Here is a 27702-nt window from a genome sequence, read left to right on the forward strand (position 1 = left end):
CACTAGGACCCACTGAACTCTGCTTTTTTTCTCTGAACCCACGTAGCAACTTGATTTCTTTTCCAGCAACTTATTCATCCCTTTCGCAGCAACTTATTATGTTTATCATGGGGGTTATTATTTTGTCTGACACGTCTTCTTTATGCACTTTTTTTATAGCATGGCCCAGAAACGCAATATTGAAGCTACTAATACAGCCCCGTCTCCAAAGAGAACAACTAGGGCTACTTCTAGAGGAGACAAGGGTACTTCTAGGGGTAGTGTAGTGAATGATGAAACAACAGAAGTTGATGAAGGAAGAAAACACGCAGAGCAGGTACCATTCAGAGCAGAAAAACTATGCTGCATGAATCCTTTTTTTTCTTATGGCTAACTTGTAGTATGTCCGCTCTAGCAGCTTATACATGAATTATGTGGTAGCTTGTATTAATCCTTTTTTTAAGCAGTTTGAATTCATGAATTGTGTGCAAACTCATTAAATGCTTCGTTTCTTCTTTTAGGATATAAGGAAAAAAGGATCAGTGAAAAGACTGAGCAAGATCAATGAAAATCTCAAGGGTAATCAGAAACAGTGAATTGCAAGTGTTGGGTTTGAGGGACTCCTTGAAATCAAGTGCAACATTGTTCCTGAGAAGTTGTCAACTTGGCTAGTTAACAATTTCAACATCAACAAGTCCGAGTTGGTGATCCCATACAGGGGGACAATAAAGGTAGACGATAAAGCTGTTAAACGAGTGCTCGGGTTACCAATGGGCCCGAACTCTGTCGTTTATGAGAAGAAGAGTTATTCTGATACATTCACTGAGTTCTATCAAGTTTTCGGCCATGAGAATGATCAAGGCACCATCATTTGTAGAAGTTGAAAAATGGTTGTCTGATGAGGGAAAGAATTCAATAGATGACAAATGGTTGAAGGTTTGGCTAATGTTTGCAATTAGCACCTTCTTCTGCCCAACATCAAGCCCAAAGTTGTGTGTGAGGGCTTTCCATTCCATTTCAATCACCAAAGAAATTAAAGGATACAACTGGTGCAAACTAGTAGTAGACAGACTCATTAAAGGAATTGCAAAGTTTAAGTCTGGGAAGCGAAAGTTTGTGTCCGGGTGCCTCTTCTTCCTTACTGTATGGATACTAGACTTGTAGCACCTTGTCTTTTCCATTTTTCAGTCTCCCTTTTTCTTTTTTCTCAAGACCTGACTATCCTTTTTTTTGGTGTTCAATATGCTCTTTTTGTGCATGCAGATATTGTATCTAGATTCACTTGATGTTGGTGATATCGTCAACAACGACTTGGAAGTAAGAGCCGCTGCGTGGACGGGACAACTCGTCTCCAAAGTCTGCCTCATGGATAAGCTCTCCGAGACTCAGTTCGGCAAACTACAAGTAAGATTCATGCACGAATACCTTTTTTTCCTCCAACTTTCTGCATGTGTGGGAATTAGCAACTTGTAAATATCTTGTATGTGTAAGTAACAAGTTATACATGTGTTGGATACATATGTACAGAGTCACAGAGTTATACATGCAAAGTTATATGCTGCCTTTGTAAACCAGTAACCCTTTTTTATTCACTCATGCACACCTTTTCTCCTTTTTTTTGTACAGCTAAAGCTAGAACATTTAAGCACAACGATGATCGCACCAGAAAGGATCCAACAATTCATCGATTCAAACATGCCGGAATCTATCATTGTTGTATGTTTCTGCCCTCCATCCTTTTTTTTCTATCATCACGCATCATTTTCTCCCGCATTTCTCTCATATAATCCAACCATCTTATGTTTTTCATTGCTGCCTTATGTTTCTGCATTTTTTTTCTTTTTTGCAGAATCGGGAGGTCCTCAAAAGTACACTGAGCGAGTTCAGCATTGCAATCAATCAAGCTTTTGTCAACCTAACACAAAAGTTGTGCCAGGGGGTACAACAACAAGAAGCACATGCAGAAGGAGGTCAAGCAGGCCCCAGTACCTCTAAAGGTACTTAGAAGGTTAGGAGTAAAAGGAAGAACAACATTCTGGAAGAATGTCTCGGTGAGATTAGGAGTGATGAAGAAGACTCCAGCAGCGATGAAGAAGACTCCAGCAGCGATGAAGATTATGCCAACTTTGACTCTTGCGACACAGAGGGGGACGAAGATGATGAGAACAACGATGGATTTGGAGATGATATCAATTCATCACAAATTGACCCAAGCGCTACTAAGAACGAAGGTAATGACTAGCAGCATCGCATATGCTTCTTTTAGTTTGTTTTTCTAACAGAAACATTTCTTTTTCTTTGATAGTGCAAAGCAAGAAGAAGGTTAGATTTGAAGATGTAGATAACGCAAAGAAGACCAACAAAGCCGAATCAGCCAGCAAACAAAAGATGTAGATAACGCAAAGAAGACCAACAAAGCCGAATCAGCCAGCAAACAATCAGGTATGCAAATTGTATTGAAGGCCTCCAACAACTTGTATTGGTTCAGTAGCATATTCTTTTTTTGGAGACAGCAGCAACTTATGTTTTATGTTTTTTAAAGTATCTGCTGAACCATCATCGCTCCAAGATCAGTCTGGTGATAAATCTAAAGGTGCACCATCCAAGGATGATGATAAAGGTGCAAAAGATGACGATAAAGCATCAAAGGATGACGACAAAGCATCAAAGGATGATGGTAGCATCAGAGATGATGGAAAGCAAGGTAAACATACTTTTTTTATCAGTCCAGCAGCAATTTTTGTATCAGCATTTTTGGTTGAACCAGCAACTTGGATTGAGTTATTCAGCAACTTATAATTTTGCTTAGCAGCAACTTATGTTTCGATCAGTAGCAACTTACATTTGACCACATCATCTTTTTTTTTGATAGATTTTGATGAAGCACCATCACCTAAAGACGAGGCTGGTGACAATTATCAAGGCACGCCACGCAGTACGCAATTGGGCACACAATCCAGCTCTGAGTTTAGCGGATTGTCACCGATTACACCAATAAATCGGTACGGGCTTCCGGGAGGCATGACACTACTGGACTTAATGGCTACACCGCCCGATAGGAAGCTTTTGATCTTTGAACCACCTGACTTCCTCGATGTGCCACTCGTGCCCAATGAGAAGGAAGTCTTCAATGATATTGTCGAAAAGGAATTTAAAGGGGCGAAGGACACGGTCACAATGTCCGATGAGATGAATTCTGAACCGAAAGAGCAAGCAAAAAAGTTTGAGGACAAACTTCTGGAAGATTTGTTGCAACCCCTGCCTGTGGACAATCTTCTAGAAGAAGTGCCCAAACCCAAGAGAACAAAGAGAAAGGTGGAGCGGTCAGATGTACTGTCAAGGAAAAAGCTTGCTAGCACAAGAGGGAGAGGCTTGCCACCGGTGGTGCCCAAATCCAATACTGCAAAGGAGCAAGATGAGGGAAAGGCAGAGCCGCTTCCTGGTGCAGCAGCGACCAAAGTGTATGCGAGGAAGTTTCCAGAAAAATCAGATACCATCCCAAAACAAGCTGAGGTAGCAACTCACGCATGCAAATGTGCCCCCATCACATTTTTTTGCTGCAAACCAGCACCTTGTGCTAATCCATTTTTTTCTCTTCATTTACACAGATTGCAACCCAAACACTTGGTGATGGGGCGCACGGAAGCTATGCATAAAGCAGTAGTAGAAAAGGTAATAGCAACTCATGTTTTCCTTTCTTCTCATTTTTTTCATTCCATTGTACAACACGCAAGTGTTAATTTTTTTTGCACATATGTGTGTTCTGATAGCAGTGTGTCGACAACTTGAAGGACAGCAAAGGTTTCAAAGATGCACCCGATGCTCCAAGCTTCTGACTGGGATTTACAGATGATGAGGATTCTCAAGGAATGGACAAGGATCAACTTGCAACAGAAGATGAACTGTACAGCATCATATGCAGACACACTAGGCACGAAGATGGGTATGACAATATACTTTGATCTTATCCCCCCTCCCATCTTTTTTTTTGCGCCCATCAGTCATGGAGAAATTTGTGGATAAAATCTTTTCTTGTTTGGCAGCACAATATTCTTTGAATCCAAAGAGATAACACTTACAGCACATGAGGTAGTAGTGGGCATGGTTATGGGGAGATTGCTAGGCACCAACGCCTTGCATTTCGGGACTTACGTGCTATCACAGGACCCTAGAAAGAAGAGGACAAAGATAATGTCCCCATGGGTGTCGGTAATATCATTTTTCCCCCTTTGACCCCTCTGACATCTTTGTGTATCTTATCGTTTTGAAAGTATGTCCCCCATGTGCATATCTGAGCATTTTTTGCCATATACTTTTTTTTGCTACAGATCCAAATGATGATAGGGCCCATGAATAGCAACATTGTCAAGAACGTTTTTGAGTTTCGCGAGTCAAACTATGAAATGGTAATACCACATTTTTCTTTTTCTTGAAAACTTTGTGCTGTCTGCCTAGTAACCTAGTTACAAACTTGTGTTGTATGATTCTAGCAAATTTTAGCCCACAGAACCCATTGATGATTGCAATATTACTAAGGAGTAGTTTCCCAATGCCTTTGTTTTCTGATTGCAAATATTAAGAGTAATGAGTAGTTTGTGATTTGCAACATTCAGAGTTAGTTAGCTTTCTTATAGCAATATTCAAAGTTAGATATTTGTCGAGGTCACAGACTCACAGCATACTGCTTCATTTGCTGAACATTGCATATCACTTCTCATTCACAGCGCCATTTTTATTTCCCAATCTGTTTTTAACTGAATGCAGAACAGAAATTGAATTGGATTAGCATGTTTGCGCAGTTCAGTAGCATTTTTCCTATTTTTATCAGCAACTTGATTTTTTTTCCAGCAACTTATTCATTCCCTTAGCAGCAACTTATCTCTGTTGTCATGTGAGTTATTCAACTGATTTTATACAGATACTCTTTCCCGTGCACCAAGAGAATACAGCGCAGCCGGGCGGCGACGGCCACTGGTTCACATTTGCTGTAAATATGCCAGATAAGAAGTTTCAAATCAAAGACTCTCTGAGGAACAGCGACAATGCTGAATTTAGATGGAAAGCAAATCAGGTGCGTGCAAAAGTGATCACCCTATGGAACAAGTACACATCTAAGGTTGAAGGGTGCAAGATTCCTACCATTTACAACTTCGAGACGCAGTTCATTGAGGGGTACAAGCAATTCGGGATGTAAGCACAAGTCGTTCTTATCTTTTTTTTATCCTAAACTGAATTCAAAACTGTAGATATTGTAACATTTTGTAAGTTCTACATTATCTAACATTTGTCTCTCTTTTTTTGTGCCCTCAAACTCAGTCATGACTGCGGTCTGTTCACCCTCAAGGCCATAGAGCACTGGGATGGACACAACCTCCCAAATATGATGGAGTTTGATGAAATGAAGTTGAGGAAGCGAGTTCTTCTTGAGTGGCTTCAAAGCCCTGCCAACAAGCTAGAGAACAAGACTGAACTATTCTCAAAGGGAAAGGAAAAGGGAAAGATGGCAAATCAGTAGGCTAGGAGCGGAGTGGGGAAGGGGAGGAGAGATGTGTGTGTTTTTCACATGATGCATATACTCTGTATATAGATGCTCCAATTTTATTTTAATATACTGGCAACTTGCGACCAGTTCAACAGACAACTTGCATGCAATTTGTGGCCAGTCCAACAGCAACTTGTGATTTTTTCATGATGCATGCACTCTGTATATAGATGTTCTCTGTGGTTTTAAACAATGCTCAGATATGCTGATTGTTTTTTTACCCCCCACTTTCCTGTGTGAGAAGCAACTTATGTAATATATGGAGGTATCCTGTGTGATCAGCAACTTATGTAATATATATGGAGGTATTTACATTGGCAACTTGTGACCAGCCCAACAGGCAACTTGTCTGAAGTCGAAACAGCAAATTGTGCACAGATCTTTTTTTTTGAAATATCAACTTTTGTACATCAGATCTGCACTTTGTGTTTCTGTTAACTTAATTCAACATGCAAGCTGCAATTTTCCAATCTTTTTTTTTCATATGCCACCATACACAAAGCTTTATTAAAAGTATATTTATTCATATATATAGCAAGTTTGAAATATACAAAAGCATCAACTATTTATTATTACATCACCACACACCATGCTATAATAAAAATCAATTCACTAATTGTAGTTTCATAAATCACTAATTGCAGTTTAATAAATTACAAGGAAGTGGAAAAAATGTTAGATGCACCCCCCTACAACACATCTTGTTTTTTCACGCAGCAGCAACCTCATTTAGTGATTTATCCGAGAGTTCTTTTGTTTGCTTCCTTGCCGGCTTGGCGGGGCAAGTTGATGTGATATGTTTTGTTGAACCACAATAGCCACACGGTGGTTTTTTTTTGGGAAGCAACCCCAACCCTGTCTTGTATCTCTTTGACCTTGGACGCCCTTGCTTCTTTGTTATTGGTGGGTCCCCAATCTCAGCACCAGCAACATGAGAGCCTGAAAAGTCAAAACAATTTCAAGTTGCTAGGAGTAATACACACAAGTTGCTAGGCTGAATGAGTAGAAGTTGCTAGGGGCAAGGAAGTACAAGTTGCTATGTTCAGTTAAAACAATACGCACCATTAGGCTGTTGTGACAGATTTGGATCCCCACCCCCTCCGGTTGATGAGCTTGTTTTTTTGCGCTATTTGTTCTGCGGCCTTGGCGCAGCGGGTTGTTCAATATCAACTTGTTCACACTCCACCCCCGGAAGAACACTTGATGCTCTCCTTTTTCTCAAAGCAACAAGCTTAGATTGCAGGACACTCACTTGTTTTGAGACTATGCCATACCCCTCGTCATCAGCCATAAAAGGTCTCACAATCTTATTAAAGTTTGTGCACATCCTGCTGTAACGTATAACATGCTTCCCGTGGTCTATAATCTGGGATTCTTGAAGAGGCTCGTTAGCGGCAACTTCCACCCCACTATCAACCACTAGCTCAACTGACCATCGAGGGATAATGTACCGATCAGGCACCTCGCGGACTGCAAAGCACTCCATCTCTCTCAAATTTGCAACAAGTGCAGCTATAAAAGCCCTCCACCCTGGACGACGTGACCCTGAATGTCCGTGTCCCATACAACAGATCGAGGCAACGCTTGTACGGAACAACATCTATCAAGTCATCCCCTTCAACACGAACAACATAGTAGCTCAAACTTAGCTGTAGCTCGTGTTGAAACACATTGAACAACCTCCTTGTATACACTTTCTTCATCTGATGCTCCATAGGGTGCCCCGTCAAGTAGCGTGGGACCTTCGTGGCTGTGGCCACCTCTTGCAAATCTTGCTTGCTGAAAATCTTTTGTTGTATCTTCTTATATTGCTGCACAAAGTTGAGTATCGAGTTCTTTGGGTTGACATAGCGCTTCAGGACAGCATTGAAGCCTTCACGCCGTGCTGTTGTTTGAGAAAGGGGAAGAAACAATGCATGAAATATGCAGGGATCCATCAATGTCTCATGTCATACAAATGTTGGAACCTCTCATCATTGTTGAGTTCATATTTATCCAGAAATGCATGTCACTTCTGCTCAAACTCTGCCGGCGTGAAGCTATTGTCAATACAATCCTTGAAGTCATCCGCCAACTCTTGCTTACCACCCCCCTTGCTATCCAAGAAAGCACCCATGGTTTTCCTAGCATTTTTCCATAATGTGCCAACGGCAATTCCTATGAACTGAACTGACAAATACCTCTGCGATAGCAGCCTTCATCGCAATATCTTGATCAGTTATTATATTGCAAGATCCTTGCCGCCCATTGCTTTCTTGAATTCAGTAAACAGCCAGACAAAACCCTCAGTCTTCTCATTCCTCAGAAAACCGCAACCCAGCTGGATTGTTATGCCGTTCCTGTCAATCTCTGTTAACACAATACAAATCATTAGTATTTTTTTTCATAGCTGAAGACTATCAACTGGTGCAGAAAAAAGATGGCAACTTATGTGCAACTAGTGTGTCAACTTGTGCTTTCTCAAAGTAGCAACTTGTGTGACAACCAATATTTTTTCTGGAATCCAAAAAATAACAATCAATGAAAACCATCAATGGGCAAAACTATCATTTTTTTTTGCTGGACATGCGTACCTATGAAAGGAGCACATGGCATGTTGTTGGCATTGGTCAAATAAGTAGTGTCAAAGGACAAACAATCACTATACAGCTCATAAGATCTCCTTGCCGCACCATCCACCAAAAACAGATTCTCAACCCTATCAAACTCATCAAGAGTGTAACTATAATAGAATTCCAGATCTTCCTTCTTCAATTCCTCAAAGTACTATTGACATTTCTTAGCGCAATCCCTAGGAATGGTTAATCCTTAGCAACAGCGCTAGAAATGTCTATTGGCAGTCCTTAGTGCAATCACTAGAAATGAGGGCGCCAAATGCATCCTAGCAACTGCACCCAAGGGGTGCCACTCTCGTGGTATAATCAATACGATTACAGATGGATCCGCAAGCACACGGATATACCGTTGTAGCATTTCACCCGGAGAGTAAGGGTATCGTCATTTATTTGTGTCCCAAAGGACGGCAGCGGCAAAGGTATTGTACTAAACATTAACCATGACATTGTGCCTCAAGCAATAGGCAATACTCTAACAGGGGTAAGTACAGATAAAGAATAAGCAAGGGTAATGCGACATAGCACACAGCCACACTCCAAGAGGAAGGAATAAAGGAGAGAAACTATAAAACAAAGAACTACTCTATCCTACGTCAAGTCAGCTGGAGCTTAGGCTAGGTTAGTTGTCCTAGTGCTTCTATCCAAAGCTGGGGTCATGTTAGATCATGGTTAGAACTGCAGGAGCCAGTAAAATGGGATAGCGGAGAGAAGGTCCCGCACCGGAGTACATTCAGTCCCGTTACCTCTTTGCATGAACTCCTACACCGAACCCGAACGTCGGGGAGTACGCTAAACGCAACACCGCTGTTACGCCGGACGGACAGGGCTGTCACCACCTGCCGTCTACCCCAGTCACACCATGGAGCACGGTCATATCCGAAGGATCCCGCATACCCGAGCACCATGCTCATGTATGAAGTCACTACTCTAGTGCCCCCAGGTCTCCGACCCTTCGGATGGACGAGTAAAACACTACAGCAAGCCCGAAAGCACAACGAACCTCTATTCGTACCTAGATCATCTGGCCTAACCAAGACCGTAGCATAACTTATGAACGAACTAAGCATAGATTGATAAACTATCAAGATAGTAAAGCAACCATGGCAAAACTCTATATTATGAATAGAAGTTGGACAAGTCGGATACAAAGCCAGACCAGGAGTCGAGGATTGCTCAACGACCCCGAGGACGACTTGCTCGCTAAAGAGAACTAGCCTAGCTCCACTACCTAGCTAAGAGAGCAAGAGAGAGGAGAGCCTTCTTGGAGAGAATGGAATGAAGTGTGTGTGTGTGTGTGTGTGTGTGTGTGTGTGTGTGTGTGTGTGTGTGTGTGTTGAGGAGGGTGGAGAGAGGCCCTATTTATAGCTCTAGAGGTCGGTCTCCCGCGAACGCACATATGGAAGGTGATCAGGTGCCTTGGCAGCTACTCCTCCTCAAAGTGCACCTGGATGGGAACCAGGCCAGGTTCGGCCGACCCAGGGGTTCGGCCGACCCCACTGGGCAGCCCCTTGGCCTGATCCTTTGCTGAGTGGTTGATTCGTTGGATCTTACCCTTATCCTCTAGTGCATCTTGCGTGGAGGATCCGTTTCCTCTGACATGTGGGCCCTCTTTGTAAGGGTGTGACGCCGGATGCGATATTCTGCGTAGTTGTATGGTGTTTGCTGCGTGTTTTCGTCTTATTCCGCTCCTGCTCATCTGAAATGTACAAAACTCAAAAACAATTGTGGAGCGAGGTTAGTGATACAAATATGTGAGTAAGGCATGTGGTTTTCCTTTATTATTGAGTATAGTTGACGGGTGAAAATTGCACTTAAGCACCATCAACAACTCCCCCAAGCTAGCCCTTTGCTCGTACCAAGCAAAGTTTTAGACTTAGGTTGTTGATCAGAGGTTGCTACAATGTCGCATTCCTGACTTATGCCCAAGGCACAACCGAGTGTTCTTACCTTTATTCTAAATAAGTTGGCCTTGTTCGCACCTTTTACCTTACTCCTGTGGGGCTTATAGCATCATCCTCATCTTTGGCGGTTGAGGGTCAGAACGGCTTGTAGAGTACCACTTACCACTCCTTTGTTCAACTGTCAATCCGGAGGTTTTATAAAGTTTTTGAAAAGAAATTTGTAAGTTCCTTGGGTGATCTCTCGGATCGCTCAAATGTGATTCATTCCTTACCACGGCCTTTTTTTTATGCGCCTTTCTTTTTCCACCCTACTTCTATTGCTTCTTTTTGGTGGATCTGTAGGTATGGAGGATATGATGGCAACCTTGCTTCTCATATTTCGCTAAGTCAAAGACCGGATCCAAAGGAGAAACAAGTCATAAGCCTTGATCAAGATGTGCAAGTGTGTGGATATTTTTGGTGGATGATGGATGAGAACTCCTTTATATGAATTCTCTTTCCCTTGTAATGTTTTTGGTATGGGCTATATTTTCTTTTCTCTCTCTCTCTCTCTCTCTCTCTCTTTTGACACACCTTGTGGGTGTGTGGCATACCTTCTTTAGGTATGCATCTTTTCTCTTTTTTTTTACATGCCTTGTGGGCATGTAGCATACCTTCTTTGGGTATGCATCTTTTATTTCTTTTTGTATAGCCCATACATTATGATGATAACTTTGGAGAGAGATAAACATGGCACAACTTGGAGTTTTATTTGTGGATGAATGGGGGATGTACTTGCTATCTTCCAGGTGTAGAAGTATAGCATGTGAGTGGACATGTACGTGATCTTGATCATGGGCGTATGAAGTGATTCTCACCAAGGGTCACAACAATTTGACAAAGCTCAATGAGAAGACAAGTTGCATATGTAGAAAAGGCTTTTCAAACTTGTAACTCATATGGCTCTGGATAGGAATTGCATATCACCGAGGAACTTTATTTTATTTTTGTATTTTTGAAAAGAAATACTCCGGATATCAAGCATCACGTAGGAGAAGATCATAGCAACTTTTTTCAGCCATATCATAACCCACAACAACCTAGATTCGAATTCTGCTTTTCGCTACCCATAAGTTTCAAGCTTAAGGTTTGAACAATTTAGCCACCAAACTCAAAACTTAGGCAGAGCATAAGGTTGTAACTAGGCATAAGAAAGGAACTAATAGAGCAACTATTCATCATCTCAACAAGGAAAAACTACACATGCTTACTACACATACTGGAAAGCAAGTAAATATTTTTGGGTTTTTATGGGTTTTGTCAATTTTTATTGGATTTTAGTTATGCAAAATTTTATGGATTTTCAGAATTTTGTAAATTTTTGTTCGGTTTCATGCAAGGTTTTGGGAAGCGGTAAAGGTAGAGTTTGATACAAGGTGCCTCTCATGGGGGTCCTCCCCCAAGCTAGCTTCAGGCTGACTGCTGCTGGTTGGGATTAAACCCAGCCCAACAGTAGTAAGCCCTCCACTCCTCCTGGGATTGCTGCTGTTGCTGCTCCAAATTGCGAATCCTCTCGCTTGTGTATCGCTGCCAGTTTTAAGTTGACTCGATGTGTTGGCCCAGCGACTCTTCGATGTTGGTGGTGCGCATGTTCAGCTCGCCCATCTGCTGAGTCAGAGTGGCGAAGCCTCTGGACGAAGCTATACGTCGCGGAGGTCCGCTGGAGCTGGAACTGGTGGACTGGTGCCCTGAGGCCTGCCGTGCCCATTCGGTGGAGCTGGCACTCTGCCATGACGAACCTCCAACCTCATATTGCTGTGGTTGGGGCTGAGGTTGCTGCTGTATGAATTCCTCCCTTCTGGCCCTGCTTCTTGTAACCCTGCCAGGAAGACCAGGAACACTATGCCTGCGGCTAACCCTGCCAAGAAGACCAGGAACACTATGCCTGCAGCTCTCCTCTTGTGGAACAAGAGGGATGGTTAGCGAACGGCAGTTATACAAAAGATACCCCGCGTTTGGCAATGTGATTTCATTTGCATAACCAAGCGAAAAGAAAATCAAGGAGTCATCCAGGCCTTTCTTGAGCGTGTGGCCTTGAACCAAGTACGCCTCATCGATCTTAACACGGGGCTCCTCAATGAAGGGAACGGGGTTCCCATCTAAGATTCTCATGTTTGATGCGATGCGGGTAACCAAAGAAGTGCATTCAATAGGACCCATCATCCAAAAATTTGTGAGCCATTGCTTAACCATTGCTTATGCGGGGGAGATTCGGATTTTTTTGACCATGGCATATAATATCATCAACTCATCGTTCCGCACTGGTCATGGATCATCTCTTGGAAAGAGAGTGATAGCCACCCACTTGTGCATCAAACGAAGAGTCGGATTTTGAATGTCATTGCACCGAGGTGCAAACTTGCCATGAACAACTTGACCCGAAATCAAACCCCAAAACTCATGTCGATCAAAACCGCGGCAAGCTTTTGCAAGGGAAATCGGCAAGCGCACGGTAAAACCAAGGAGGTGACTGAAATTTCTCCAATTAAAATAGCGTTCAACTCCAAAAAGTCGGAAAGAAACACCATCGTCCACCTCCCGAAGAGTGCAAAGAAATTGGATGGTGAGGAGACGAGAACCATTCTCCTCAACGAGCACAAAACCATCCCATCCAACCGCATGCCAAACACGAGCGAAGTCAACGTCCATACCTGTTTTTTCGAGAAGGTCCGGGTCGAAGGCTCTGGTATGACCAAAGCTTCGATTCTTGATCATGGCGTAGGCTTGACACTTGCGGTCATCTTGCAAGTCGAGGTATGGTACATCATCTTCATCTATCTCCATGTCCTCGGCTTGCGGTTCTGCAGCTTGCTCCTCGAACTATTCTTCTTATTCGTCATGCTCATAATCCATTGTAGTCGGTGTTGGTGCAAGTTCGGGGGAATGATGAGAGCTTGACTCGCCCTGCCTCGTCATCCTCTTGAGAGCTCCAGAAATTTTCTGCCCTGCACCTCTCATGCTTGCAACAAGAACGAACAAGAACGAACGAGAACAACTCGATTCGGGTTACGTTAGTGAAATGAAAATGAAACTCTTACCCAAAAGTTGTTCCTCCAAATGTGTGATCAATCTTGTAGCAAAGAAATGAGAGAGAGAGATTTCTTGAAACCAAACTTGAGCCAAAATCCAATGGAAACCCGAGCAAGAATGTGTGAGAGGGAGTGTGAGTGAGTGTGTGAGTATGAGAGAGCTCAACACCCCTCTCGGCCCCTATTTAAAGACAAGATGGCGCGTGCACCAGAGGAGAGGCAAGCCACAATGGCTATGGAGCCGTTGGAGAAGGTGGGGCCCAGGAGCCGTTGACCCTGGGACGGCCGACCCGGGGTCTGCCGGCCCCAGGGTGGGCCCCCTAGTGCCCCCCTTTGTCCAGATGCTTCCTCAATGGTTATGAACATTGGAAATATGGTGCACGGCCAAAAGTTTGCTCGAAAAGATGTCCAAATTATTTTTCCCAAAGGATTTTAAAACTCAGAAAATATTTTTGGTCTTTTTGTAAAAAGGGAAAAATGCTAGAAAAATTCAAGCATGCAAAAAACAATTTTGAAAATTTCAAATATGCAGTGGAGAAAAACAAATAAGGTGCAAAGAAAATGTTGAAAAGCGGAGAAAACAAATATGAGATAAATACCAATTTACCTTTGGCAAGGGCGCGTCGTTTAAAGTCTGATGTGCACGACTTTTCTCCATCGTTCTTACCATCCGTCGGCTCGTCCTGGAGAACTGGACGAGGCCGAACTCTCGACCTTCCGCCACACCTTCTTTTCCTTCTTCTTTCTTTTAGGTGCGGAGGGTCGTTGTTCTGGCTGGGGTTCTGGTGCACCCCAGAGTGCTTGCCCTTCACTGTCTTGTTGGATCATGAAGCGCTGCTCTTCCTTCTTCTTGAACCTGAAAAACATATCCTCTCTTCCGACACGGAAACAGATTTCTCCTTTTCCGACATCGATCCTTGCCTTGGCAGACCTTAGAAAAGGTCGCCCAAGTATGAGGTCGACTCCGAGGTCGCCCTCCATATCCATTACCACAAAGTCGGCAAGGACGAAGGAGTCTTGTACTCGTACGAAAATGTGTTCGGCTATCCCTTCGGGATACTGAATGGTTGAATCTGCAAGTTGTACGAGCATAGTTGTTGGGGAAAGAGCAGGATATTCAAGTGCTTTATATATTACCTTGGGCATTATATTCACGCTTGCCCCCAGATCGCATAGGCATCGCTCAAAGTGTTTGATGTAGATCGAGCAGCTGATCATGGGGACCCCTGGATCCTCTTGCACTGCTGCCACCAAGCCATCCCAAACGTTGTTCCTTGGGGGATAGTACCTACCTGCATGGTTATTGCGTGGTGGCCTCCGGGACGAGTTACCCCGTCCGGTAGACACCATGCTGACATTTTCAACGGGAGACTCGGGTTGTCCCGGGATCTTCCCGCTCTCAACAGTAGGTAACGAAGCAGCAATTTGTGCAAGCTGGGTTTCGATCATTTTGTTGAAAATTAACTTATTTTTAAGAGTAGAAGACAAAGCTTCCCAGGGATTTATCATTGGTCAAAAGCTTTTTATTTATATTTTCGTTGATTTTAACTTGGCCAAGAACAAGTTCTCTCAAGAGAGGTTGGTTTGAATTGAAATTCGAATTATAAGAAGGATTGTAGTTATTACCTCCCTAAAAAGGTGGACGTGGCTGGTTCCACCCCTGGCCTCCTTGTTGTGGATGATACCCGTTGTTGTTGTTGTTGAGGTAGGCGCAGTCTTCACGGGTTTCGGGGCAGTCGTTCCCTGAGTGTCCTTCATTACCACAGACTTCGCACGTGAAGTGCGATTCCATGGCACGAGCATAGTTTTCTCTATGCTTCTTGAATTCGGCCCTTTCGCCGAGATGCTTCAGTAGGAGGTCCTGTTTGGCAATGATCATATCCGTCTTCTTGATGATATGCGTGCCCTTGGTGTGGGGTTGGAGTCGTTCATCGCTCCACCCCTGATTGGAGACCATCTTCTCGACCAATTCTTTTGCTTTGGCGATAGTCAGGTCGAGGAAGGCTCCTCCAGCAGCAGCATCAATGTTGGCTCGAGATGTCGTTGTGAGCCCATTGTAGAAGCTTTGCAAGACGAGCCACTCGTCCATGCCATTATGAGGACAGGCCAGGATGTATTCCTGCAGCCTCTCCCAAGCTTTTGGGATGGATTCCATCCCTGTCTGCTGGAAACTTGAAATTCTCCCGCGCAGGGCATTTGTTTTGCCTAGCGGGAAGAATTTTGCGAGGAACGCCTTGGAGCATTTGGCCCAGGTGTCGATGTCCTTTTCTTTATAAAACCACTGTTTCGCCTTCCCCAGGAGGGAAAAAGGAAACAGACGAAGCTTGACAACGTCGGCGGCGACACCACGTATGACAACGGTGTCGCAGAGCTCCAGAAAATTCTGCAAATGTGCATTTGCGTCCTCATTTGGCTTGCCACAGAATGGGCTAGCCTGCACCATGTTGATGAGGCTTGATTTGAGCTCGAAGTTCACGTCCCCGACATTGATGTTGGGGCCAGTGGCCACATTGTCGGTGGAGGGGACGGAGAACTCGCGGAGAGTCTTTTCAGCCATAGCCTCAAGAACGAGTGGTGCTTCCGAAATGGGTTTATGTGCCGGGAGGATAGCGAGAGGAGGAACGACGCGAGGTCGTGCCCTTCTCATGAGCCTTTCTGGATTGTCTGTGTAGTTTTCCGGCAGGGAGAAACCGGTCATACACTACCCCTGTCTTCTTTTCAAATTAAAAATAAAAGAAGACATAAAGTGACATTAGCCTGAAAGAGTAAACACTATATCCTGAGTATAAGGTCTAAGTTAATATCAGCACAATATCTTTGTTCACATGCCGTCCCCGGCAACGGCGCCAGAAATGCTTGTTGACATTCCTTAGTGCAATCACTAGAAATGAGGGCGCCGAACCCATCCTAGCAACTGCACCCAAGGGGTGCCACTCTCGTGGTATAATCAATACGGTTACAGATGGATCCGCAAGCGTACGGATATACCGTTGTAGCATTTCACCCGGAGAGTAAGGGTATCGTCATTTATTTGTGTCCCAAAGGACGGCAGCGGCAAAGGTATTGTACTAAACATTAACCATGCTATTGTGCCTCAAGCAATAGGCAATACTCTAACAGGGGTAAGTACAGATAAAGAATAAGCAAGGGTAATGCGACACAGCACACAGCCACACTCCAAGAGGAAGGAATAAAGGAGAGAAACTATAAAACAAAGAACTACTCTATCCTACGTCAAGTCAGCTGGAGCTTAGGCTAGGTTAGTTGTCCTAGTGCTTCTATCCAAAGCTGGGGTCATGTTAGATCATGGTTAGAACTGCAGGTGCCAGGAAAATGGGATAGCGGGGAGAAGGTCCCGCACCGGAGTACATTCAGTCCCGTTACCTCTTTGCATGAACTCCTACACCGAACCCGAATGTCGGGGAGTACGCTAAACGCAACACCGCTGTTACGCCGGACGGACAGGGCTGTCACCACCTGCCGTCTACCCCAGTCACACCGTGGAGCACGGTCATATCCGAAGGATCCCGCATACCCGAGCACCATGCTCGTGTATGAAGTCACTACTCTAGTGCCCACAGGTCTGCCACCCTTCAGATGGACGAGTAAAACACTACAGCAAGCCCATAAAAACAACAAACCTCTATTCGTACTGGATCATCTGGTCTAACCAAGACCGTAGCATAACTTATGAACGAACTAAGCATGGATCGATAAACTATCAAGATAGTAAAGCAACCATGGCAAAACTCTATATTATGAATAGAAGTCTAACAAGTCGGATACAAAGCCATAACAGGAGCCGAGGATTGCTCAACGACCCCGAGGACGACTTGCTAGCTAAAGAGAACTAGCCTAGCTCCACTACCTAGCTAAGAGAGCAAGAGAGAGGAGAGCCTTTATGGAGAGAATGGAATGAAGTGTGTGTGTGTGTGTGTGTGTGTGTGTGTGTGTGTTGAGGGGGGTGGAGAGAGGCCCTATTTATAGCTCTAGAGGTCGGTTTCCCGCGAATGCACATATGGAAGGTGATCAAGTGCCTTGGCAGCTACTCCTCCTCGAAGTGCACCTGGACGGGAACCCGGCCAGGTTCGGCCGACCCCACCTGGTAGCCCCTTGGCCTGATCCTTTGCTGAGTGGTTGATTCGTTGGATTTTATCCTTATCCTCTAGTGCATCTTGCGTGGAGGCCCCGTTTCCTCTGACATGTGGGCCCTCTTTGTAAGGGTGTGATGCCGGATGCGATATTCTGCGTAGTTGTATGGCGTCTGCTGCATGTTTTCGTCTTATTCTGCTCCTGCTCATCTGAAATGTACAAAACTCAAAAATAACTGTGGAGCGAGGTTAGTGATATAAATATGTGAGTAAGGCTTGTGGTTTTCCTTTATTATTGAGTATAGTTGACGGGTGAAAATGGCACTTATGCACCGTCAACAAGTACTCAAGCGTCGCCTTCACATCTTTACCTCTTTATTCAGCGCGGTACTCAACACGCAAATTTTTAGCATCACCTTCTATGTATGGACAGTTTTCAATACCTCCATACAACTCAGCCATTATCTGGTAAGCACGAGTTGTCGTGATGCAGCATCCATGGAGCAACTTGATGAACTCTTTCTCTTCAGCTGGTATGTCTCTGTGGGACTTCAAGTATTTTGTGAGCGAGAATTTTCTTAAACGCTCATGGTTGTGCTCCCTTTCAAAGTTCACAACCTCCCAGTGTCCAGGGGATGTCTTCCTCACAATCATGCGAGCTGGGCAGTGCGTCCTATCTACATAATCCATGCGCCTTTGCCTCACAATCTTTTTCTCAGTTATTGGCCCATCATCAGCAACCTTCTCTTTTTTGTTGACCCCAGCCTTCTGGCAAACATAGATATACTTTGTCTTTTCATTGGCCTTCTTCGACTCACGGGATGTGTCGATCCTTATAGAGAAACCTGTATGACGGGCATAGGAATTGTAATAGTCTTTGGTAGCATCAGAAGTATTGAAAGACATGCCTACAAAAGGTTCCTGCGGAGTGGATAAAACCTCAACACCATCCTCAACATCAACTCCATCTGCGGTTGTCTCAGCCGTGGGAACTGTCATACCACCAGATTCAGCCGGGAGCACCTTTGATGCTGAGTTGCTAAGTTGCTGAGTTGCCAGTTCAGGAGGAGCTGAGTTGCTTGGCAGATGAAGAGCTTCATTGGATATTACAAGGAGAGTCAAGTTGCTGCTGGACACATGTGCACCTGCACCGCCTGCAACACACATCGGTGGGAAAGCTGCACCAGAAACTTGCTGCAACTCAAGATCCGAAGGGGCTACAAGGAAATCATGCTCTTGTAGTGGTGCAGAATTTAGATCAAAAACCCCACTACAAGTCATATTGCACCTACAAAAACACAAATAATAAGTATAAGTTGTCATGCAAGTAAACTCATAATGTATATAGAAAGGCACATAATTTGTTATATTAATGAACCTACAAAACAAAACTAATTAGCACAATACAAGTTTCTTTTTGTAGCCACAAAAAAATGAACACAAATTGCCATACAAAAAAACTCAAAATGTAGATAAGCTGCAGTATGAGGAAACACAAGTTGCCACAAAAAAATGAACACAAGTTGCCATTTCAGGACTGCAATCCATAACCCTATATGTTCAGAAGAGTCTTGCAAGGGGGCACCCATCCTGTTGATCTATTAGACGAAATTAAGTCCTAATAGTTTATTTACTGATCATTAGTCAAGAGGCACCATCCAAAACTGCTAGCAACTTGTGTGAATTGCAACAAATTTGCACTAATATATAGATGGACATGAAAAAATATCTACAATTCGAAGATCATAGGGAAGATTTGCGCAGATTTGGGGGGATTAGATCGAGCAGATGAGAAGGAAAGAGCACGAAAAAGAGTTGCAAACATGCAAGGAAGGAGTTGCAGATCGGGGAGGGAGGACGCAAGTCGCGAGGGTCCTGCTGCCAGGGGCGTAGCCAGGATTTGGATATAGGGGGGGCCAAACAGTCATGGGCACGAGTGACAAAAATATGACATGATAAATATACAAGCACATATACTAACTCAAATAGAGCATTGCTAATAAGTAAATCAACACAAATTGCAGCATACAATTGTCTACTAATTAACTCTTAGAGATAACAAAATAAGGTTGCTACAAAATCTCCGCTAATGAATCTTCATGCCTTTAAATGGATATTCTTTCAAAACAGGTTGATATGGACCCTCTGATATATAGAATTGTAGAGCTTCATCTTGTTGCACCGTCAAGAGTTTCCAAATTTGTTTGTGTTTACTGGGTCCCTCTCAAATGTTGTAGTTAAAACTCTAGTTTGTTCAATGTCGGAATGTGCAGATTGATTTTGTTGGTTTCGGAACTTGCATTTTCGGTAGCAACAACTGCCTTATACCAACTTGGTCATTGTTGGCACTAGGATTTTCGGTAGCAACAATGAACTTATACCAACTATCTAAGAGTTTTTACTCTCTTCATCTTAGATAATTGGCTATTAGTGCATTTCATTAGGGAGCACTAGTGGTGCTACCGGAGCATTAGGGGGGCCAGGCCCCTGCGCGCCCCCCCGTGGCTCCGCCCCTGCCTGCTGCGGCCGCGGCTGCCCTCCCGTGCGTGTCGGCGAGATGCGGCGATGGGGGCTGGATGGATGGATGCGAGATGTGGCGAGTCGCGGTGGATGGGGCGATGGGGGGATGCGACGCGCCGCGGCTGCTGCGGGCGCCTCCCTCCTTCTAGCGCGCGGGCCTGGGATTGTGGCGGCGGGACCAGAAAGGGAAAGGAAATGTCTGACCTGGGGGTTGTGCGCTGGTGGAAAGGGGTGGGCGCGGGGGGTCGCGTGGTCCCAAATCGCGCAACAGGTCGCGCGATAACGCGCTCCTTAGGAGTAACATATGTGTTTGACAATCAAACTATCACATAAGGTGCGGACGACCCTTTGGACTAGTCGTAAGCCTCCAGTATTGGAGGCAGCTAGCGGGAGTTCGAACCCGTGCACAGCTATGCATCGCGCGTGCGATGGCTTCGCTGAAGCAGCACCAGGAGCGCAAGCTAATTACTGATTTAGCCCATTATAATTTTTAAGCCTATGCAGATGGAAGATGTATACAGGAGATAGAATTGGATTCGGCCATTAGCTCCTTTTATTATTTTTCCTTTTCTTTTTTATTTTATTTTCATTTTATTTAGTTATCCTTTTCATTCCTTTTTTTATTTTCATTTTCTTATACTTTCTCTTTTCATCTTAAATTTCTTTTTAACTACATGTTTCGCAACATGTACATGCATCTTTCCATTATTATTTGATGTTTCTCTATTCTCTTCTTTTCTTGATATTGTATTTTATTTGATTTTCTCATTATATCCTATCTAATGTTTTTTCCTTTTATTTCTTACTGCATACCTATTTTCATCCATTCATTTTATATCTATCCTTTTATTTTGTTTCTACATTAGATTTCATTCTTGTGATTGATTAGTCCGTGTGAGAAATAATTTATTTATTTTATATACTAACTTATTCATTATCTATCTATATTCTGTTTGCCAAAAAATAATTTATTTTGCAACATGAATGCATTTGTTATTCATGTAAAATTATTTTTCTACATGCAACTAATTTGTTCGTGATGTCTATTTGTTCCTTTTAGGGATTAAATTGTTCGATGATATTGACTCATTTGTTCGCGATTTTTATTTTTCGTTACATTTTTATACAGTCAAATGTTCGCAATGTTTAATATTTTGTTCGTTATATATTATTATTTTGATCGCAATATATATTTTTTTGTTAGAATTATTATTTGTTTGAGTTGTTAAATTATTTATTTCCAGGATCTGAAACTAATTATTTAATATTAAAAATATTTTAAAAAAATTTCGTGCATAGTTAAGTGTGGTCTTGTTTTGAAATTTTTTTATAAGAAAGATAATGGTACAATCCAAATTTAATTTAGATGTTTGGTTTAATAGTTATAGTTTTTTTATTTTCTAGATTTTTATGCATGCGGGTGATGTAAGCATTGTTGTCTACTTGTACATGGATGCATGGATTTTCTTCCTATTAACCGGTCTAATGGGCCCAATGAACAGACCAAATTAACCGTGCGCCCCGCCATATTAAATCACACCTCTTCCGGTGATGGATGGTGGAACCATTGTATCTGGTGATGTCTAATCACGATCATTCGAACCCCCGCACCGCATCTTGCCGGGATTTCCCAGGTTTTCTTCAGAAAAACTAGGGAAATCGGCAAATATATCTGTCAATTGCTACTCACATATGTGACTCCTAATAGCCCTCTATTTAGTTGCTGTCGCATCTTGCCGATTCATCTTCATTATTCACGACACCAATGACCGTGGCAGACGGCAGGGAATGCATCGAGACATCAGGCCACGATCACAGCACGGCAGCCGGCCGGCGGCCGCAGTTGCAACTTTTGAACTCTTCAGACAACTCTTCGAGCAATTGATAGGGTTTAATAGGGTTTAAGGACAAGATAAATAGGTATTTTTTCTCCAACAGTATTAATCTACATGTACTTGTATCCTTTAAATTTTTTATAAATTAATTATATATTTGTTCTTTCATCTTTTATATTGCAACGATGGTTTGAAACCATCTCTACTGCAAATCAATCTCTACTATTAAAAAGTTTGTTCATTGTCGAGTCTTACGTGATGGGCCAGTGCTCCTGGCATAGTTAAAAAAAAAGTTTGTACTGTCCTCACGGGATGGTTTCTGCCGGCAGAACCATGGTGGGCCCTCCTTCCCGACCCCGCCTCCCACCCCCGCGCCTCTCGCGTCCGACCGCCCACCCTCCGCCCTCCACCTTGCGACGGCGGTTCCCCACCCCACCCCCCACCCTCACGCGCAACCCCCGGCGATCCCCTCTCCCGATTCCCAACGACGGTTCCAGCTTCCAGCAATCCCACACGCCGGCCCACCCGAAATCCCGCGCGAGCAGTTCAGCTCCTCCCTCGCTCGCGGTTCCGTGTGCGGCCTCCGCCGCCCTTCGCCATCGGCACGCGCGCAGGCGAGGTGGAGGCAGATCCGACTTCCGAGCCAGGGACTCCGTCCCGCGACCCTGCCGGCCGTCGGGCGTCGGTCGCCGGCCGCCGGTTCGCCTGCCGTCGCCCCGCCCCCAGGCCTGCCCTGCTCCCTAGGCCGGCTCGCTCCCCACCTGCGGGGACCAGTCCCCGAACGGGCACCCCAGCGCCAAGCAGCGGCGCGCGCACCGCAATCACTGCGGCAAGCCAACGTCCGCCGCCGCGGAGGATGAGGGCGCCGGGGAGCACGAAGGCAGCGAGCTGCTTTCAGGTACTATGGATTCCGTGCCTCCGTCGCCGTAAGTCGCTGCGCCCGGGTTGAGCTCTTGGCCTGATGCGTGTGCTCTCGTGGCTGCGTCCTAGGGGAGGGTCGCTGTGGAGTAGGAGAGGGAATTTGAGCGAGCGCGGCGGAATGCTACGGCAGTTTGCCTGGATCTGCGACGGAGGCTGCGAGCGCAGTGGATGGAGGGGACAATGCAGGTCCGATCTGAATCTTCGTTTCTTCTTGTTCTTCGTTTGTTTTTTGTTCGTTTCTCAAGTGGAAATGTCTTGGTTAAGATTTGGTCGGTGGAAAGTTATTGCATTGCCTTTCTTTTCTTTCCCAATTTCCTCTTTTGTACTATAGGACTTACGAGAACGTTCTTAATGAGAACTAGGTGATTCTTCGCGCGTTGCTGTGGGATTCGAGGTATGAGAGGAAGATTATTTTAACTAAATAGAAGATTAATGAAACAAAAGACAAAGGAGCACTCGTGAAGCATGAGAGGAACATCATATGCACCTTTAAAGGTGTAACTAATTAGCATGTGAAATCATACATGACAAACTGATGAGAACGCGCTCCCTTCGGTGTTCCTCCATGATTAATCCGGAGATGACAGATCCAGTGACAACACCGGGTTGGCCGCCGGTGAGCTCCCTCGATCTCCAATATGTCGTCGCCTTGAGCTCATCTTTGATTTGTGGTGCCGAACAGGTCTCTGCTTTATTCTGCACTGCTGGCGATGGCGTGCAAGATGACATGGAGGGAAGGAGAGGATGGAGTGTGCACATGACACTACTGCTAATGCGGCAGCGTGATTTATGGTTTGCGAAAGCATTTTTTCTGATAAAAAATCAACACACAGATCAGTCATCTGAAAAATTTCTTGGGCCAGTTGGACTTAATATAATTTTTTAACTCCAAATAAAACTTGCATGTTACCTCCATCAGTCTTCAGGAAAAAGGACATGGAGTATGTCATGGGATATAATACCAACAACGATCCATATTTCACATATTTAGAGATTTCACTGCTGGGAGATTGCCTCAGGTAATGCCAAAGGAAAAAAGTTAGCACACTGAGACTGTTGATTGATGCTGCCCAGTACTGCATTTCAAGGTACACAAATTCTAGCGACGAAAACAGGATCTGATTAGCAAACTGCATGCATCAAATACAAAGCTAATCAATAATGAAATAGACACCAGACACTTGAGAAACCCATTGAATTGTGAAATGCCAACACAGACTTGAGGCAAATCTTCATTTAATAGCCAACACTATCAAGATGAGAAAATAGACATATACCTTGAGGTCCATTAAGATATGGTGGTAAGATCCTTGACTGTTGGATTAACTGAGAAAGCATGATGCTAGGCAGAGTAGTAGTGACATCAAGAAATATGCCTAATGAACCACCTGGCCTGGAGCATGCAATACATCATTGTTATGGTTTTCTGATTTGCGAGCCTTGGTAAATCATCCAGCGAGTAGAATGTATGCAACACAAAAGGCAAAATTGAGTGGAGATACGCGAGAGAGAGTACAACACGGAAGGGGGCAAGCGCGCACCTAGTCTTGAAGCGTTGAGCGGGGATGAGGCGGGGGCAGAGCCATCGACCGCGTGGGCGGCTGCTGCGAGCACCGCGAGTGGTGCGGCGAGGTGTGCCAGGGCCGCGAGCGCGACGCAGGCGGTGAAGAGGAAGACCACGAGCTGTTGGTGTTCACGGTGACAATGTGCATTATAGAGGCCACGGCAATCTATAACTGAAAACCTTTTGGTGTTCCTTAACTGATGTGATAACTCAAAGCCTGTTCTTTTATAACTGAAGTGATAATCACTACTACAAAACAGGCCTTTGTTCCTGGCCATTTGTCCCGGCAGCCTTTGGGCCCGGGACAATAGGTGGCTTTTGTCCCGGGTCCAACGGCTAGCCGGGCCAGCGGGGGGGACGGGGGCCTTTTGTCCCGGTTGGAGACACCAACCGGGACAAAATGGGAGCCTTTTGTCCCGGTTGGTGGTTCCAACCGGGACAAAAGGCCCGCGTAGCCTTTTGTCCCGGTTGGAACCACCAACCGGGACAAAAGTCCCCCCTTTTGTCCCGGTTCGTGCCTCCAACCGGGACAAAAGGCCTTGCGCCCCTTATCCCCTTCCCTCTCCCCCCGCCCGAGCCATTCAGCTCACTTGTTTTCTCTGTTCTTGGCTCGGGATAGAGGAGTTTTGCTCATTTCTTCACCACATTTGTGAAGATCTTTGATTCCCCGTCCATCCATCTGCTCTAAAGGTTTGGGGCTTGTTTTTCTCTTCTTCCTTGGCTTGTATAGCTCATTTCATACTTTAGAAATAGAGAAAATGTGTAGCTAGCTCATTTCTTGGACATTATTTTGCTAGCTAGATTGCATATGTAGGCGTAATTTTCTTTTAGATTTAGATGAGTATATGGATAGTAGAAATTTTTAGAATGAGTGTAGATACTTCATGTGATGTACTTGTATATATGACCATATTGTGGATAGTTGATTTTTTTATTCGTGAATGAATTAATGAAATGAGTATATTATAGAATTTTTTTATTATGAATGGATTATTTTGACACTCTAGTGATGTATTTAATCAGGCTCACATTGAAACCATCTAGAAGCTAAAAAAATCTTTATTTCGAAACAAGTATACGTCGTTAATCTCCATCCAACGGTGATGGCACTACCTTTCAGGGATACACGATGCGCTATAAGGACGTCGCAAATCGGTTGGTCGCATCACCAGCACTTCCGATTGATAAGAAGACAGCATTTGACGCAGTCAGCATGCCGTTGTTGTACTGAGAGCATATGAACGAGCATGCTGCCTGTGCCAAGTGCTGTGCCTATTAATCGTAAATGTTGGTGCTGCGACTAGCCGATTGGTGACATCCTTGTACCGCACCGTGTCCCCCCGAAAGGCAGTGTCATCACCGCAGGGTTGAGGTTACTGACATATACATTTTCAGAAATAAAGGTTTATTTTTCTTCTAGAGGGTTTCTGGATATTGAAAAGAGTGTACTCCTGGAACTGAAGGGTGTCAAAGTAATTAGAAGTTATAGAGATTTCTTTCAATTAATTAGAGATTTCTTGAGGATTAATGATACATTTCGTCTTTTTTATATAATTTCATTGTTATTTGCAAGAGTTATTAATCTGATCATTGTAATTGTAATAGTAAATAATTTTTGCTTTGTAATGGTAAGAATTTATAATTTTGTGGAAAATAAAGGTATTTTTCAGTAAAATATGGCTTCAACAGCTGGAGGGAGTGGCGCCGGTGGGGGTGATCGTTGTCCTTCTGGAGAGAAGGGCACAACTCGAGTAGGTCGTCGGTCCAAAAAACCTAGTGCTTTTCATAGGGCAGCGCTCCGTTATTTGGAAAAAGAATATAGAGAATGCATGGCAAGGGGCGAGGAACCTCCGTTTGATCTTGAGGATTTATTGCGGCGTTACGGTTCGTCACCACCAAACTCGGAGGTTTCAGCTCCGCCATCTTATTCTGCGCCAGCAAGAAATCCGTTAGAACATTCTGCGTTCCAACGCAAGGACGGTTGAAAACCTATGTGTTGTTGACCGAATTTTTAAATTTCATGTATAGTACTCCTTTGTTAAGTTCTGTAATGGATTAAGTACCCCTTTTAATTAATCAAGATGTATGATAGATATTGCATATCTTTTAATTATTCATGTTATGTTACATTTAGTTTAATTTAGGTTTGATATATTTTATTTATTCGATACGTGTAAAGAATTCAAATCGATTTATTTAAAATGCAGATGGACCGGCAATGGATGTACAATGCTGACCGACGTTCGAAAGAATTCATTGATGGCCTGCATTATTTTTTGTCTGTGGCTGAGGCAAACAAGCAGAATGGTTTTATGTGCTGCCCGTGTGTTCATTGCAACAATAACAAGGATTACTCATCTTCAAGAATCCTACACAGCCACATTTTCGCAAATGGTTTCATGAAAAAGTATGTTTGTTGGACGAAGCACGGAGAACAGGGGGTTACCATGGAAGACAATGAAGAAGAAGATTTTGACGACCACTTTCCCGGGAATGCTGGAATCGGTGCATTCGATGACGATATTCCCATGGAAGAGCCCGAAGTAGATGTAGCAGAAAATGATCCCAGCGACGATCTGGGGCAAGCATTGCACAATGTGCAGGCAGACTGTGAGAGTGAAACGGAGAGGTTGAAGTTCCAGAAGTTGTTAGAGGACCACCATAAGTTGTTGTACCCAGATTGTCAAAATGGATTTAAGAAACTTGGCACCACCTTGGAGTTGCTGCAATGGAAGGCGACAAATGGTGTATCCGACAAGGGATTTGGTGAATTACTCAAACTTGTTAAAAAAATGCTTCCTAAGGACAATGAATTGCCTGCCACAACGTATGAAGCCAAACAACTTGTTTGCCCTTTGGGACTGGAAGTGCAAAAGATACATGCATGCCCCAACGACTGCATCCTCTACCGAGGCGAGTACGAGAATTTGGATGCATGTCCCGTATGCAGTGCATTGCGTTACAAGATTAGAAAAGATGATCCTGGAGATGTCGAGGGAGAGCCTCCCCGGAAGAGAGTTCCTGCGAAGGTCATGTGGTATTTGCCTATAATACCACGTTTGAAGCGTCTGTTTAGAAATAAAGATAATGCTAAGTTGATGCGATGGCACAAAGAGGAACGCAAGAAAGACTCGATGTTGAGACACCCCGCTGATGGGTCGCAGTGGAGAAAAATAGATAGAACGTACCCTAAATTTGATTTGGATGCGAGAAACATAAGGTTCGGTTTGAGTACGGATGGCATGAATCCTTTTGGTGAGATGAGCAGTGGTCATAGCACTTGGCCTGTGACTCTTTGTCTGTACAATCTTCCACCATGGCTCTGCATGAAACGAAAGTTCATCATGATGCCAGTGCTTATCCCGGGTCCAAAGCAGCTCGGAAATGACATTGATGTGTACCTAAGACCATTGGTCGAAGAACTCTTATTACTCTGGGGCGATGAAGGTGTACGGATGTGGGATGAATACAAACAGGAAAACTTCAACCTACGAGCATTGCTGTTCGTAACGATCAATGACTGGCCTGCTCTTAGTAACTTGTCAGGACATTCGAACAAGGGATACAAAGCATGCACACACTGTTTAGATGATACCGATAATATATGGTTGACTCACTGTAAGAAGGTTGTATACATGGGTCATCGTCGGTTTCTTCCCATCAGGC

At 44.1% G+C, this 27702-nt stretch overlaps 2 protein-coding genes and 2 long non-coding RNA genes across 4 annotated transcripts; 2 read left to right on the forward strand and 2 right to left on the reverse strand.

Annotated features, from left to right (window-relative positions):
* Positions 1–825: 825 nt before the first annotated feature.
* Positions 826–2373, forward strand: LOC120684980. Its single transcript, XM_039966830.1, has 6 exons — positions 826–1122; positions 1243–1383; positions 1606–1695; positions 1829–1976; positions 2124–2210; positions 2285–2373. The coding sequence occupies exons 1-6, from the start codon at positions 826–828 to the stop codon at positions 2371–2373; spliced, it is 852 nt and encodes a 283-aa protein (XP_039822764.1).
* A 15198-nt stretch (positions 2374–17571) lies between these two features.
* Positions 17572–18363, reverse strand: LOC120684981 (protein FAR1-RELATED SEQUENCE 5-like). The gene has a single exon (XM_039966831.1). It carries the CDS (start codon positions 18361–18363, stop codon positions 17572–17574), a length of 792 nt encoding a protein of 263 aa, XP_039822765.1.
* Positions 18364–21938: 3575 nt separating this feature from the next.
* LOC120684646 lies at positions 21939–23322 on the forward strand. The gene is made up of 3 exons (XR_005679394.1): positions 21939–22449; positions 22542–22658; positions 22835–23322. It is a non-coding gene; the product is annotated as an uncharacterized LOC120684646 (long non-coding RNA).
* LOC120684648 lies at positions 22955–23596 on the reverse strand. The gene is made up of 2 exons (XR_005679396.1): positions 23383–23596; positions 22955–23283 (listed from the first exon to the last, which is right to left on the reverse strand). It is a non-coding gene; the product is annotated as an uncharacterized LOC120684648 (long non-coding RNA).
* Between the last annotated feature and the right edge of the window lie 4106 nt (positions 23597–27702).

Source organism: Panicum virgatum, chromosome 8N, assembly GCF_016808335.1.
Source record: "Panicum virgatum strain AP13 chromosome 8N, P.virgatum_v5, whole genome shotgun sequence".
NCBI lineage: Eukaryota > Viridiplantae > Streptophyta > Magnoliopsida > Poales > Poaceae > Panicum > Panicum virgatum.